The following is a 16,945-nucleotide window of genomic DNA, read 5'->3' as shown; positions in this document are numbered from 1 at the left end:
GTTATTTTCCTGGTATCTGGTACGGGTTCATTGTGTCGTCAGGTATTTGCAAAATGTCAATGACTGCAGTTATCCGTTAGAGATCTGAAGAAGGAGTAACCATGTGATATTCTTGCTGAGTAAGTACGATGTGAAAGTCCTTGGTGGTGCCAAGGGTGACTTTCATTTTTCAGATACGACTTTTGCTTAGTGCGACCCACTGATTGGGTCCACCCCACAGAAAATGAGTTGTATGCAATCTAGGGCCCATAGGATAAGGGGAAGGCATGGTCCCATGCTGCTATATTTGCAAACGTGTCATACACATCATATTTATTTTTCCTTTGAAAAACTATCGCTCAGAAATACTTTGGCAATATAAGTATGAACCAATTATTTCATTCCTTTGAACTTAATCATTGTTATTCCTGTATTAACTTTACTAACACAGTCTCTAAACCTACTTTACATCATGTTTGGGAGCAAATACAACGAGAAAATCTGATTTGATTTATTAAGATTCTCATTGTTGGATAAAATGTCGTTTTATGCCCTAGAAAGTTCAAATACAACCTGAAGAACATGATGAGCTCGTTAATCGTTTTTGGTGAATTTTTCATTGAGCTTGAAGCCCCTCTCAGCTTGATCGTTTACAACTTTCAGTTTAATAACTAGCGTTTACGAAATTTTGGTTTTCATGCCACTCTGAACAATCTGTCTTACGGCATAAGCCACACAAATTACATATAGTGAGAAATACTCTTACTCCCCCAAATGGGGCCTCCCAGCCAACAATGCCATACGATCATTTCCATTTTTTTCTTACTGTCTTAAAAATACACTGACAGATATCGCAATATGACTGACTCCTACACGAATGCCTTCAATATTTTTGTCACGACTCAATGCATTGCTCATTTTCAGTTTTTATTCAGGAGACTACTTCGGTTCAAAAGTAGCCAAGGGGACGGAACAGTAGATAGCTAACACAAATAATCTTACAGTTTTGTAAACTCGCGATCAATATGACATTTATGAAGATTTGAATGCTACTGAAATCGTAGACGGTGCTGTGGCTTTACAAACAGCTCGCAAACGTGCTTCGATATACACACTGACACGTGAAATACAAATAGCAGAAAATTAATTCTCTACTTGTGGTTGTAGTGCAGATTCATCACCGATCATAACGCATTTTCAAGCAGTAAATGTGTGTCCCCTTGAATATTCTAGATTAAGGAGGAGCGTAGAGTGGAAGACGTAGTGCAAGAGAGCAGAAAGCGAACGTGTACTGCTGCCGATCTTGAAAACCAGCATAAACATTCTGCCTTCTGTTGAATGCAATGGACAATATTCATAAAGTGGAATAGGAAATTGTTTCTTGGCAGTGGACACTATGCCAAGACAAAAATTATCATTAATAGGCAAATAGCGACATGTTTCAAACCAAATCTGGAGAAAACGAAATATTTTGAGTACTGAAATGAATTACTGTATGAAGCAATGCTACAAATCATCGTCAAGCTTAGTGTGTTGTCATAAGTAAGTGTCTATAGGCGAAGAGAAGTATGTGCATTAAATAATTTTTCGGGGAGGCTATTAAACACTCTCATCGAGTAGAGGAATGTTTTGGAAACTGTACACCATGACAACTGCATGATGTGTGACTGAAAAGTGGGCTATTGTTCACAGGAAAACAACATGGAAGCATTTGGAACGCAGCAGCATAAAGGCTATTAAGAGTGAAGGGGACTGATGCATAAAGTAGAGGGGTACGGGAGAAATAGACGAGGAAAAATTTTTTGGAAAACTTAGCGGAAGAAATGACGGTTTGCTGAGGCATCTGCTGTGGTGTAAATAGATAAGAGATTAGTAAAGGCAGGAAGGAATAAAATACAGCATCAAACGAGTCAGTTATAAAAATTATTACAGAAGACAGCGTAGACTTACCAGCAGTCACTGGCTTACTCGTTGTGGTAACAGATTTAGAAAACTTCAAGTTATAAGTACGAGGTGTGTGAGAAAAGGCTGAAATCAGTGTGAGCGATCTGGCAAAGCTGTGATGTTCTACTTGTGCACACCTGTGTGTTCATTACTTCCAAATGTTCAGGCCGAGTTTTCAGTTCAATGCAGCCGTCTCGTGATTTTTGAGAGCGCCATCCGTGAAGTTGTGTTTTTGTAGTGTGGTACGAAAATGGGACAGTGGAATTTATAGCAAGTTTCGCGTCAAACTTGGGAAATCTGCGATGTGACCTTTGAAAAGTTGAAACATGCATTTAGGAAAGATTCCTTATCAAGGGCACAAGGTTTTCACTGGCACAGATCGTTCCTGGAAGGCCGAGAACACGTTGAAAATGAACGTCGCTCAGGGAGACCTTCAATATCAAAAACCGACGAAAACGTCGGTGCTCTTGTGAGATCACATCCGCGTTTAACGAGGAGGATGATGGGTGACAAAAATCCAACGAAATGTTTTACGAAGATGTCCAAGAAAGGCTCAGGAAAAGGCTAACTAGTGAGATGGGATATTGCAGACAAGTGGATGCTGTATTATGACAACGTCCCATGTCACATGGCTACTTCCATGAAGGAGTTTTTAATCTCAAAAGGCGTTCCTATTTTCCACAGACCCCCTATTCAACTGATCTGAGTCTTTATAACTTTTTCGATGCTTGGCATTGAAAAATGTCTTAGAACGGCGTCGTTGTGGGACTCTGGAGAAGATTCAAAAGAATCTCACCAATATGCTTTAAGGCTCTGCCAGCTGAAGTCTTTCAACGCTGCTAATAAGACTGAGAAGAAGGACTCCGCTGGTGTGTAGCCGCCGAGGGAACTACTTTGAAGGAGACAATATTGTCGTTTGAAAAAAACAAAGACTTTGGTAGATAAAAAATAAGTCTCATTGCTTTTCTCACATACTACATATAACTGATTTGTTTTTAAAAAACCGTGAAGATTTTTACTCACAGTGCCTACTGAGGAAACTAATGAGACGAATTATTGACAAAATGCACTGACCAGTCAAAACATTGTGACCACCTATGTATTCCGACTTAGGAACGGATAAGAGTGGCTACGCGGTGTTTCATGGAAGCAATGACTTGGTTGTTCACTGGAGGGAACTGGCACTACATCACACAAGCCACCTAATTCCCATAAACTCCGGGGAGGGTAGCGATGAACTCTGACTCCACGTTCAGTGTGCCGAGTTGGGGCACCAGAACATCAAGTGTAACTCCCCCCTGTGTTCATCGAACGACTCCATCACAGTCCTAGGCGTGTGACATGGCGCATTGTCTTGTCGAAAAGTACCGCTGCCATTGGGAAACATGAAGGACTGCACGTCGTCTGCGACCAGCGTACTCCTTGGCCGTCATGGTGCCTGACGCGAGCTCCACGGCATCCACGGTTGACCACTCGAATGTTCCCCAGGTCACACTGGAGCCGCCGCCAGCTTGTCTCCATCCCACAGTACAGGTGTCAAGGAGCTGTTGCTCCAGAAGACGAAGGATTTGGGCCCCCCCCCCATCGACACCATGAAGAGGGTATCGGGATTTATCTGACAAAATGACGCTCTGGCACTGCACCAATGTCCATTACCGATGGCCTAGCGCCCATTTCAGTCGTAGCTGCCGATGTCGTGGTCTTAACATTGGGACACGCACGGGTCGTCGGCTACACAGACCCATCGTTAGGAGTGTTCAGCGCACTGTGTGTTTGTAGACACTTGTACTCTGGCCAACAGTAAAGTCAGATGTTAGCTGTGCCACAGTTCGCCGCCTGTTCTGTTTTACCAGTCTGTGCAGCCTACGACGTCCGACATGTGTTATGAGGTGTGACCACCCAGCTCGACGACGTCTGGACGTGGTTTGACCTCGGTTTCGTCACGTGTTGAAGACACTGACCGCAGCAATCCTCGAACACCCGATAAGTCGTGCAGTTTCCGAAATGCTGGTGCCGAACCTCCAGGCTATCACAATCTGTCCTCGGTCAGACTTGCCCATGCCACACGCGCGCGAACAGCAAGCTCACTGACACTACGAGCATTGTGTATGCCTCTTCCTAGCAGTCATTCCTCACAGTGATATTCCGATAGTAGGTCGGTAGTCTTTATGTTCTGGCCGATCAGTGTGTTTTCCTGTGATTTGCAACGTACCTAAGCAACTCTGACATCTTGGGACTGAGGAAGAGCAGACGGAAGCCGAAGCTGGTCTTGAGCCCCGGCGCGAACACCTTCTTCCCCCAGTTGCGGAAGACGGCGTCCGGGTTGCGCTGGCTGTCGGACTCGACGCCGAAGCCGACGGAGACGATGACGTCGGTGGTGAAGCGCGCGACCAGGTCGCGCACCTCTGTGGGGGCGCCGCCCGCCGCCAGCTGCTCCACCACCGCCGACAGCTCGCGGCCGCAGTCCGCGATCGTCTGTGGCAGGGGCGGCGCCCGTTAGCCGGCCTTCTTGGTACCAAAAACACAGAGGCGGGCAGCGATGTACGAGGCGCGTTTTTTAAGTAAGTACCGTTTTGAAATTAAAAAAAAAGACGTGCTATGATATCTCAATAATTTTATTTTTACATGAAAGCCTGTACCTTAATCTACGGACTGACGCCATTACAGTCTGATTCTTCCTTGTTTACGTTGTGTACTAAGTGTTTAAGATGCCTCCGATAACCGTGAGTCCCGCTGACTCTGAAGTATGGGCTGTTATAAGATTTTTTAGCGCTAAAGGCCTAAAAGTGATCGATATTCATCGTGAGATCTGTGCAGTTTACGGAGAAAACATTATGAGTGATGGAATGGTAAGAAAGTGGGTGATAGCATTTAAAGATGGCAGCACAAATGTGCATGATGAACAACAGAGTGGGCGTCCTTCGGTCGTTAATGAAAGATTGGTGGAGGAAGTGGAGAATAAGGTGAGAGAAAACATACGCTTTACGATTTCCTCCTTGCGGGATGACTTTCCTAATGTTTCTCGGAGTGTTTTGTATGGCATTGTGAACGAGCAATTGAATTACCGAAAATTGTGCGCACGTTGGGTACCGAAAATGTTGACGGATGTGCACAAAACCAAACGTTTAGACAGTACATTGACTTTCCTTGAGCGGCACCACAACGAAGGTGATGATTTCTTAAGCGAAATTGTTGTGGGCGATGAAACATGGGTGGCCTACGTCACACCTGACTCAAAGCAACAGTCCATGGAAATTAAGCAAGGGCTTCGTTTTGCTGCAAAAGAATGCCCGTCCGCATCTGGCGATTGAGACCAAAGACTTCACATCTTTTCGATGGGAAATTGTAGATCATCCTCCGTACAGCACAGATCTTGCGCCCAGTAACTACCATGTGAACCTGCACTTGAAGAAACACCTAGGTGGTCAGCGTCTTCAAGACGAAGTCAAAACAGTGGCGATGCAGTGGTTAACAAGTCAGGCGGCACACTTCTAGGACGAGGGTATTCAAAAACTGGTACAACGTTATGACAAGAGCCTCAATATTCACGGAAATTATGTAGAAAAGTAGATTAAGGTACAGGCTTTCATGTAAAAATAAAATTATTGAGATATCTTTGCAAGTCTTTTTTTAATTTCAAAACGGTACTTACCTAAAAAACACGCCTCGTAAAATTAATCCACAAAATGCTATTACACATTCGTTTTGCTGGGGAGATAGCGAGCTTATTGGCGCCTAAAACAGACCTACCAATTCTGCAGCTAAAAAAAGATCTCTAATAAATCAATCGAGTACAGGAACTAGCTTTCTTCAACCAATAAGCACCGACAATGCCACGGTCGCTTGGTGGAAGATCAGTTGGAGGGGGCTAACAGTTTTCCCTTTCATCATTCAGCTAACGTGAAAATCTCACAAGATGATGACTTTCGTTAAAATTGGAGCCGTTACTTTCGAGCGTGCCCTGGGAGCACCCTGGCATGTGGGTTCTCAGATTGTCGGGATGCTCGAAGAATTGGCCCCAGACAAGACTCGAAGCAGCCCCCCCCCCCCCCCCCCACACACACACACGCGGACACGTCTGGGGGCACCTCCTCGCCCGTCCTTTCCCGGTCGCGACTGCTGCGGCGCCACATCGCCTACTGCGGGCTGCCGCGGGGACGGCCCGCCGCCCTCAACTGTACGCAGTCGCTCGGAGATGTCGGGCGTGTTGCTTCGTGTGTAGCCGGAACGTGGCCATTATCACCGTAACACAGGGTGGCGCAAGTGAAAGCCACCCAGACGAGTGGGTGCGGTTGGACGTGAATGTGTGACGCTCACACCTCGTTACGCCCGCCACATCCACACCCCTTCTGAGCGTAACGGTACAGAGGGGACGATGGTACTCACAGTTTAGCAGCGGGTGTTCATCGTGCAAAATTACAACAAAGTCGTGAAGGCGGTGTAGTCAATTTTTAATTGAGATGTTTAATGGTGTCAAACTGCCACGCAGCGCGGAGCCCGAAAATGGCGTCACACAGGATCTGTTGCGAACAAGTCAAAAAAACGTACCGAAACTCATCCACACACTAGAAAATGTGGCTCCAGTTCACCAGAAAACGCTTCAGAGTCCTACCAGATCAAGCCTATGACTGTCGCGAGAGAGCAGCGTATCACGTCTATCGTGCGACGAATACTTCACTTGCACCTGATCGTGCACCCTTACCGACTATCTCTTGTTCCTGTATTAAAACCGACAGATGCTCCTCAGCGCCTGCGGTTTTCTGAGTGGCCGTTCACTGAGATGACAGTGAATGACTTGGTCTGGTTTCACCTAAACGGTTATGTCAGCTCACAGATTCATAGTGTCTCGGCAGCGGAGCATCCACATAACTTCCTCGAAACAACACTGCGTGATCATAAGGTTGGGGCTTCGTCTACAGTGTCTGCATGTCGCATTCTTGGTCCCACGTTCTTTTATCAGACGCTGCCTTTGGCGCGTTACGTTGTCGACATTTTGAAACAGCTTGTGGCAACAGTAATGGAGGAGGAAAAGACGTACTGTTACTTCTAACAGGATGGAGCAACTGCCCATACAATCTACCGAACCTCGGAGCACATTTACACAACCTTCACGCCTGACATAGTAGAGGTCAGTCTGGTCGCGGCCCCATCTGGCCACCCATGTCACCTGATCTGTCAGTGTGTGATTACTTTGTCTAGGGATCCCTCAACCATGAGATGTATTGCAGCAACCCTCGTAGTCTTCCAGAACGGCGGCAGAACATTTCGTATGAGACTGCAGCAATCCCAGCAGTTCACCTTCGACCCACCGTCAGCGACTTCCTGATCAGGGGCAAAAACCGCCAACAGATGAATGGTGGTCACTTCCAGCACCTGCTATAGTCAGACCGGTACTGGATTCACTTTCCTCCGGTGTGTTTCTTTGTACCCCGGAACTCTGTTCCCTGGGCCATTTTAATTGCCTCTCCACAACATTCGAAGCAGCACTGTGCTCATTGCGGGCTTCAGCCGGGTAGCACGAATGTGGTCGGGAGCTTGCACTGAATACTGCAGCTGTAATTTCGCAACATCATTACTTTGAAACAAAGGTCCCCAATATCTTTCTCGTTATTCTTCCAACTGTCACCATTCAGTTCCCAACACTAAATTCGGCAGTAAATTCTTTTTCCTATGCAGTTCATCTAACTTTTAGTTTTCTCTGCCTCGTGATGACTGGGTGTTGTGTGATGTCCTTAGGTTGATTAGGTTTAACTAGTTCTAAGTTCTAGGGGACATGACCATAGATGTTAAGTCCCATAGTGCTATGAGCCATTTGAACCTTTTTTTTTAACTTTTAGTCCATGGGCACAACCTCCTCCTTCCTCTCTGATGTTCTGATGTGATTTTCAACTCACAACAATTGGATAGTATAGTACTAACCACTCAACGCTGAGTTTCTAACTGTCAAAGTGATAAGACGTGTGTATTTGGGCCAGATACAAGAGTTTCCACTGCACTTAAAATAACAATTTACGAAGCGCCTACATTTCTGGAGCTCTCTTGTAATGCTCAGTTCTTCGTAATCTTAAAGGAAATATCCCCATTTCCTTGTTGTTTTTTCCTGCTTCACTTTTTACTGTGTTGCTGATCTTATTTCTGGATTAACTTATATTTCTTGGAAATACATACGTTCTGGGGTTTTGATCGTTTTGGTTAAAACTTTACGCCTCAGCTGCTAATGTGAGTTCATCATACCAAAATTCGTGTCTCTGGATGCTCATTTTTCCTGATATTTTGATATCGTTCGAAACAGAGGATTTAAGAGCATAGGAGTAACTTAACCTGCCTACATAAGCTGGTTGTTTAGGATGACAGTTATATAAGTAGCTTATGACTATGCCACAAAGTACATTATACTTTTTATAAATGCCATATGAATTGTATATCTCTTTGCACTCTGCATTCCCCAAATATATTTTGCGTTCCTCAGTTCCCTTTTTATTTACTAGTTTTTTAGTTTAAGTACAAATATTTCCATAGTGTATATTATAATTTTATAAATGCCATATGAATTGTAAATCTCCCTCCACTCTGTGTTTCTCATATACACTTTTCTTTCCTTAATTCCTTTTTTATTTCTCTTCTTTTAGTTTCAGTACAAGCATTTCCACAATGACTTTGCAATTCTAATTTACCTAAAGAAATTTTATCAATGGCAGTACTACAAGTTCGCATTAATCTGATTTGAAAATTTTATGAGGGACACTTACACTATACGGAATGATAAGGGTAAATATAGCTGTAGAGTAGGTACAACACAAATATTTAAATTAAAATCTCCACTGAATATTATCTCATTCTCTTTAGAAGTTGAAAACTTGAATAATTCTGCTCGTTGTTTCATGAATAATTCGCACTGCGACTGTTGTTATGAGTTTTTAGACAACATAGTTGTATCGAGATAAACAACGAATAATTTGCTTGTAATCAGTTATTCAAAATGACAGTCACAATCGCATTATTTATTTTGACGAATCCAGTAAGCGACCAAATGGTGTAAATTGCCCTGAAGATGACCCCATCGCGGGTTGAAACCAGTTGGCAGCAAAATAAATAATGCGATTCTGACAGTCATTTTGAATAACTGATTATTATTATGAGATTGTCACGCATTTCTACTTCTCCAGCATAACATTCAAAAGTTGCTTACAGAAAAATCTAAGAAAATAAATGTTTTTAGATTTGTATTCTTTCTTCAAACAAGTGGCAACTCTGCCATCATCTTGACTTCTCAGAGTGGCTAGCGCCCCCTGAATAACTTTAAAATCCAACGTACAGTACTTACTACAAGTGTCAGAGCGTAGCGAAAGAAAAGCACACAACCCAGCTAAACAGTCGGGCACGCTAGTGGCAGATAGCGGGGCGACCTGTAGCGCGCTATCCGTCGGGCCTTGACTTCGGAGCTCTCAGTCGCTCGCTGCGATCCGCGGTTTGGCCGCATGGACACATCGCACGATCTGCCGACAGCCTGCTGCGATCCGACGCTTGGGTGTGGTCCATAACGTAACCACCGAGTAAGTTAGTCCCGTTTGCATAGTGAGTCCAAGTGCTAGTCAGGCGCTGTTTGATTCAAATTAAATGATATATGTTCAGCGACTTTCCGTTTTGCGTGAATGAATCAAAGAAAGAGAACACAACTCGCTAGTCAGTGAGGCCTCGTAAAAAATCCACAACAACGGTACAGAGTTTCTTTTGAAAGCGTAAAGATGTTCTCCTCTCACTTTTCTTTTGCAAAATTCAGACATCAAGCCACCGTCGGCTGTTTTTCCTGTGATATACACAAAGAATGTGCGGGGAAAATAGATGATGTGCAGTTATTTATTTATCTTTTGCACATCCTACCTCAATCTTCGTATGTCCTCATTGTATTTTTTTTATATTTGTTTTTATGTGATGGCTAGTCTTCTGGCGTTTAAGCCAAGTGTGGTAATCTGAGAGATTATCTCCAAGAGTGTGTGGAGACGGATCTCATGGATTCTGCACTGTAGTTCCAAGTCGTTACCAACTTATGACCACCACCCTTGGGTGTAGAAATCAAAGATGCAAACGTAACTGCAGATGCAGTGTGCCATGGTTGGCTACCCTTAAAAGCCCAGCTCTCCCGTCCGCAAGGACCGGAAATGGTGCAAAGTGGTTCAAATGGCTCTGAGCACTATGGGACTTAACATCTGAGGTCATCAGTCCCCTACAATTTAGAACTACTTAAACCTAACTAACCTAAGGACATCACACACATCCATGGCCGAGGCAGGATTCGAACCTGCGACCGTAGCAGTCGCGCGGATCCGGACTGAATCGCCTAGAACCGCTCGGCCACCGTGGCCGGCTGGACCGGAAATAGTGTGGGTTTTCGAGGGCGCCATGTTAGGCACCTTGGCGCTGTCTGTGAAGGAGTGAAGTTCAGTTCTGTACTTACTCCGAATGATCTCAAGAATGTTGATATTGTGGGTGAGATTTGTAAGATAGATTAGCTCTAATCTGTTTCTTTCGCAGGGAATTCTTTCAGAAAGCACAAAGGGATATTTGTTTTATTATTTCATGTTAGGATTTTCACCTAGGAAAAATTTTGTTAGTCAGATCTTTGTCTTGATGACGGGGGTGGATCATGCGTGTGTGTAGAGGTAAGTTCGAATTATTTATTGCATGTGGTAGAATAAGTCCTAGATTTAATCTGTATGTAAAATATTTTGCTCAGGCAAGAACAATTTCATGATGAGTAATGGATTCCTTTCGCTCCAGTAGACCTCGTGGTTGGGGTGTGGACAAACAAGATGGAGGCTGTGTGCTTGTTCCATATTACTTTAAGTTAGGATGCATCACAGTATTAAATTGAAATAATCTTGTGTTGAGTAATTGTTGAGCCATTGATTGACTCTGGTGGACCACGTGGCCGTCAGCCACACTGTCAATGGAAACAAAGCCTGCTTACAGCACATTCTGTGAGATTCTTTTCATGTGTAGTTATAAGTTTTACAGTTTATGAGTGACTTCTTGCTAACTGCCAGGAACGGACACATGGTGAGTAAATGTCATTGCTTTCACAGCCCATAGACGGGCATGGCACGAGGCAATGCAAAGTGCTGTTCCTAAGGCATACAAGGAATGGTAGTAGGCAGTGCGTGAGAGTGCTGTACCTAAGAAGAAAATTGTGTGAAGATTATGAGGCAAGGATGGCAACAAGGTGAGCGAGATGGAGCAGAATTGTCCTTCTGGTTTATGAGCTACAGAATTAGCGAATACAAAGTCCTTGACTACTTCAGTTTTAAGATTTATATCGGAAAAAAGGATTTGTTTATAACTAGGGGAAAGAATTTTTGTTGAATCTCTAAATTTGATCATTGGAAGTAGGTTACTGTTCTGAAAGGGACTCATGGATTGCAAGCTCTTCAGTTACATATGCAGTGGGAATAACTATCTCTTACTAATACTTTTGAGCTAGAAGAAATTTCAACAAATGATTCAGTACGAGTATGTGAGAATGTGTGTGAGTGCGCAGGGGAGAGGGAACATTCCCATTACTGGAAAAACTGGAAAGGATCAACTGCAAACAGGGGACAGACAATATGGACGCCAATCTCATTTTTGTACTGAACAATACGGCGAGTTATTAAGTTTCAAAACTACCTACATTTTGTATGAAAAGAATGCGCCAGAATAATAATATAATCTTAGACAGTACATGCAACTATCGCTACACATTAACCTAACAATTTCATGATCAGTTGCTACTGAAGTCTTTCAATTACTAACTAAGATGTCTCATATGTATATTCAGGGGGGGGGGGGTATGTCTGCTGTTCCAACTATTATTTGCATGAGTCAGTTACCAAAGCCATCAATTATAACAGGTATTACTATAAAGAAAAGTATTACAAATGTTTGGGCTATAATAATACCATTAAAGATTTGGTCATCTCTGATTAAAGATCTGGGTTGTCGTAATTTGGCACATGTAAGTATTCTTATTGATGTTCCTACTTTTCCTGCTCACGCTCCAAATATAAATTATGGAGCACCTTTGTCTCTATGGTTTGTTGAGAATAACCATTTTTGTAGTAAAATGACTGACATTATAATTGGTGGATTATTAAACTATTCATGAGATTTTTCTATCTTACCATTATTGGTGTTATATTCAATTATGATTCTAGAGTGCAGTTTCAGAGGTGTGAAGATTTACTAAGACCTACAAGATTGTTCTTTTAATTATAACTTTGAAGGTTATTAGTTCATTTAACTTCAATTGTTTGATAAAGAACTGAAGCTTAATTTTAAAATCAGTCCCATTGTTAATTTTTATTGATAATGAGTTTTCTATGCATGATATAATGAGTGTTGAAAATCTAGTGCGTGTGTAATAATAAAGTGTAATGGTAGTTAATACTACTGTAACTGTTATAGGTGGTTGTTATGTTATTTTCCATAAGCGATTATCCAGGTTAATGGGGCTAGTCTGAATGGTTAATAAAAAACAGATACATTTGTTCTGGAATCCAAGAGTTAAAAATCCAAGGAAGGGGGGGGGGGGGGTAACCCCCAAGTGATAGTAGTGACAGGAATATTATAAATTTAATATCTGTTTTCACATTTCTTGCCAAATAAATATGATTTATGAAGAACAAAATTATTAGCTTAAATAACAAAACTGCAATGAATCTTAGTAGGGAGTAGAAATAAAATTATAGTTCATAAGTACTTTCTCTGACAGTTAACAATCAATTATTCATCCCAGATTGCTGATTGATGAATATGCCAGAAGCTGCCTTATTGACTTTGATTTAAGGGGAGGCGGTGGCAGAAATAATGAAAAATTTAAAAATTACTTTTATCGGCTTATTTGATAGTAAATATAATTGAGATTATTATCCCAAATTTTTTCCTTGAAATTCGAACTACAAATGGTATAAAAAAATTCAAACCCTAAGCAGTGTAATGCGCCAAGTCCACTTTTCAATGTACCAAATGGAGGAAAAATTTTATTGCAGAATTTGGCCTGTGAATTTAGAAAATGTAGCTTTAGAAGGCTGTGATTTTTTGTATACATAACAGTAGTGTTGTAAAGAAGGCTGTGGAGCCATTTTCTGGTTCAATCAGTGTGGTATAGAAGGCTGTGGAGTGTTGTAAACAAGGTTTGTGCTGTTCAGTGGAATTCGAGTGACACTTGATTTATTGTGCCATTCTTTGTGCAAGGTTGAATCTGTCGATCCCTTTTTAGAATGCCTAGGCCTGGTAAAGTATTTAAAAAATATAGTAACTCCCATATTTCCAACATGAAGCGAAAAACTGAAATTGAGAATAGGGTCGGGCCTGCAGATGCAAACATTAGCTTGTCTCCAAGCGCATCTATAATAAAACTTGGGACAGGGATTGTGTCAGAAGAAACAAGTCATGGCAGAAATACACATTTCAGAATTGTGGATCTGGAAATGGTGGCAGAAGCACTTAGAAAAGCCTGCAAGTGCTCTGTTTGTGGAGGAAATGTGGATTTGGTTGATGATGGAAAGAGAGAAGGCTTGGTTTGCACATTGCACATTTTGTGTCAAAACTGTGATGCTAACAGAACATTCAAGACATGAAAGGCCAGTAATAGAATCTATGAAGCCAATATGAGATTTGCTTATGGACTAAGATGTATAGGGATTGGAAGAGATGGTGGAAACATTTTATTTGGTATTATGAGCATGCCTGGTCCTCCCCTAAAATTTTCTGCAATGCAATGCTGTTGCAGAAGTAAGTGAAGAGACCATGAAAATGGCAGTTCTGGGGGCAATTGAAGAAAATTGTGAAGCAGCTAACAACAACAAATAGCAGTTTTCTGTGACAGTTCCTGGATGAAGAGGGGCCATACTTCACTGCGTGGATTTTCAACAACCATTAGTGTCGACACTGGAAAAGTATTAAACTTAGAGGTGATGTCTAAATATTGTTCTGCATGTTCCTTGCATGTATTGATGCAGGTAAAGAAACAGGATAGCAAGAAGCCCATAAAGCTGTTTGTAGCAGAAATTATGAAGGCTCCAGTGATGGGATGGAAGCTGCAGGTATGAAATTCATTTTCCATAGATCTTTGCAAAAGTATGGAGTAAGATACTTACAGTATTTAGGATATGGAGACTCTAGTGCTTTCAGGAATGTAGTTGAAAGTCAGCCCTATGGAAAAGATTGCACTATTGAGAAACTGGAGTGCTTAGGTCATATTCAGAAGAGGATGGGTGGACGAGTCCGAAGAGTTGTTGCAGACAATAAAGGTAAGCTACTAGAGGATGGGAAGCCACTGGGAGGTGAAAACAGGCTAACAAAGAAGAGAATTGACAGCCTACAAGTCTATTATGGTACTGCAATTAGAAGTAACCTCACAAGCTTGGACAGTATGAGGAAAGCAGTATACTGGCCACGATGGTCTAGCGGTTCTAGGCGCTCAGTCCGGAACCGCGCGACTGCTACGGTCGCAGGTTCGAATCTTGCCTCGGGCATAGATGTGTGTGATGTCTTTAGGTTAGTTAGGTTTAAGTAGTTCTAAGTTCTAGGGGACTGATGACCACAGATGTTAAGTCCCATAGTGCTCAGAGCCATTTGAACCATTTTTTTTTTGAAAGCAGTATGGGCCATTTGGTTTCATTACTTGTCGACAGACACTACACCTCAACATGGCCTCAGTTCTAATGAATGGTGGAAATTTTTGAAAAGTAAGGAAAGTGGAGAAGCTTATACCGATAAAAATAACCTTCCTTATGAGGTTTCAATGGCCATTAAACCAACTTTTAAAGCACTGGCTTCACCAGAACTGCTAGAAAAATTTCTGCATGGGAAAACACAGAACCCAATGCTCTTATTTGGAAAAGATGTCCAAAGACTGTGTTTGTTTCCAATTTGGTGGTGAAGGTTTCTGCTTTGGAAGCTGCAGCAGTGTTTAATGATGGGAATGTGGCAAGACTTCACATCCTCACTAAGTTGGGCTTTACATCTGGAGTCTTCACTGAGCAGATACTGCAGATCATCGATAAGCAAAGAATCGCGAAGGCGGAGACATCAGCCCAGAACATACAAAAAATTGCTAGCCAAAGGAGCAGAGAAGCTAAAAGAGCTGTAGAGGGTGATGAGGAGGAAATGGAATATGGATATGGGCAGTTTCAGCTAAGGTATGATAGATTTTTTTTTTCATTTCATCCAAGCTTTAAAATGATTTTTGTGCAACTTAAGTTTTTCTGCTTTGAGGAACACATATATCAGAAACTACTGGAAGAATGGCAATGAAATTTGGCACACCTGTTCTTTTACTTTGAAGCAATATTTAAGTGGAACGAAATTTTAATCGAGATATTATACACAGTTTTGTGGTTGATAATATATTGAAAAGTTTGCTTGTAAAAAATGTTCGAATCCAAAATATCACAGAAAATAATAGCATAAATTTACCAAAAAGTTACTGCACTTAATTGTACACCTATTAGTGTAGATTATTTTACCATTAAAAAATTTGCCAAATTTGCCTCGAAATTATGAAAAAGTGTACCTTAATATAATAAAGCAATAAAAAATTTAAAATTATCTCACTGCATTAGATTGGTATTAAAAATTCTGAATTTTTTAAAAAAAATCATATTAGATCTCTGTACATAAGTGCGCAAAATTTCAATGAGATTGAACAAAAAATGACAAAGATACGGATTTACAAAAATATCAGTGCAAGATTGCCACCGTCTCCCCTGAAAGAAACGGCTTTTGCCACCTCGGTGTACTGTGATTCTGTGAGGGGCGCGCACAGCGGAGGCCTGGCGGCGGCGTCACCTGGAACATGAAGCGCAGCTTGCCGGACGTGAAGGCGGGCGTCAGCTTGGCTCGGCGCGCGCGCCACTCGGCGCCGCGCAGGAAGAACAGCTGCCGGTTGACCGGCTCCTCGTCGTCCAGGTAGACGCCGCGGTCGCGGAAGGCGCCGAAGTCGCGCACCAGCACGCGCCGCACCAGGTCGGGGTCGCGCACCAGCAGCACCGGCCGCCCCACCGAGTACAGCCCCACGAAGCGCTCACCTGGCGGCAGGGCGGCAGCCGTGCAGTGTGTGGGTGGGTGGGACTGGGACCCCGGTACTGCAGTCTCCAGCGAGCTCCACTTTCAGACCGACTGGCTACAGTTGTCTACATTAAATTCTACTTTCTCTTAATTACAACAGAAATACTTTCCCGCAGTGGAAATTTCATGTACACATTTGTGACGTTCAATGCTTTTATCGTGTACAAGTGTTGCCAACTGCTGGGCATCGCTATAAAAACTCAACCAATCATTGTAGCAGTGTACAGCTTGTGACCACCAGAATACGCGCAAGTTGTTGGTTTTTTATACTCCACTGTATAAATGAATGTCAATGAATGTCAGTTATTGGACGACCAGCCTATTTCTTACAGAAGTGACCATTTCAAAATTAGTTATTTTAGTCCATAAAAAGAAGTCGAGGGTACAAAGCATATTTTCGAAACAGGCACATATTTCTATATAAATCTTGCATCTAAAATCTTAAAAATCATCTTAGAGCATTGCAGCACAAAAGAAAATTTTTCTTCCTCTAGAAAAATACGGATCACAAAGATGTTTTCCAAATATACACACACACACACACACACACACACACATACACACACATACACACACACACACACACACACACACACACATACACTCTCATCTCCCATATCGAAGCTGCTTTCGTGAAAGAAGGAAAAACTACAGTAGCGTCTGTAGATTTAACTGCTGCTTACGATACAGTAAGGCTGGACTGACTAATGTTAAAGCTAAACCAACCTGTGCCTTGCTTAATGACTATCGACGGTGTTTTTTAACATGTTCTAAGACAGGTATTTCCGAGTCTGCTATCACGACAAACGAGCAAATCATTTACATTCAAAAATCATCTTCTGCAACGGTCTCTCCTGGCACCGCTGTTGTTTAGCATGCATATAAGTGAGACGTGAGAAACTCTGCCCACTATGTT

The 16,945-nt window shown here is 42.4% G+C and overlaps 1 protein-coding gene across 1 annotated transcript in view; it reads right to left on the bottom strand.

Annotated features, from left to right (window-relative positions):
• LOC126484388 (cytochrome P450 6k1-like) overlaps nucleotides 1–16,945 on the bottom strand; it is a 153,510-nt gene that overhangs the window by 49,353 nt on the left and 87,212 nt on the right. The window contains exons 3-4 of the mRNA XM_050107882.1: nucleotides 15,751–15,989; nucleotides 4,136–4,398 (exon numbers count right to left, since the gene is read on the bottom strand). Of these exons, the coding sequence (XP_049963839.1) occupies nucleotides 4,136–4,398; nucleotides 15,751–15,989 (502 nt within the window). The remainder of the gene's footprint in view (nucleotides 1–4,135; nucleotides 4,399–15,750; nucleotides 15,990–16,945) is intronic.

Source organism: Schistocerca serialis, chromosome 6 (assembly GCF_023864345.2).
Source record: "Schistocerca serialis cubense isolate TAMUIC-IGC-003099 chromosome 6, iqSchSeri2.2, whole genome shotgun sequence".
Classification (NCBI taxonomy): Eukaryota; Metazoa; Arthropoda; class Insecta; order Orthoptera; family Acrididae; genus Schistocerca; species Schistocerca serialis.
The sequence above is the reverse complement of the archived record's forward strand: the minus strand, read 5'-3'. Positions and strand labels throughout refer to the sequence as shown.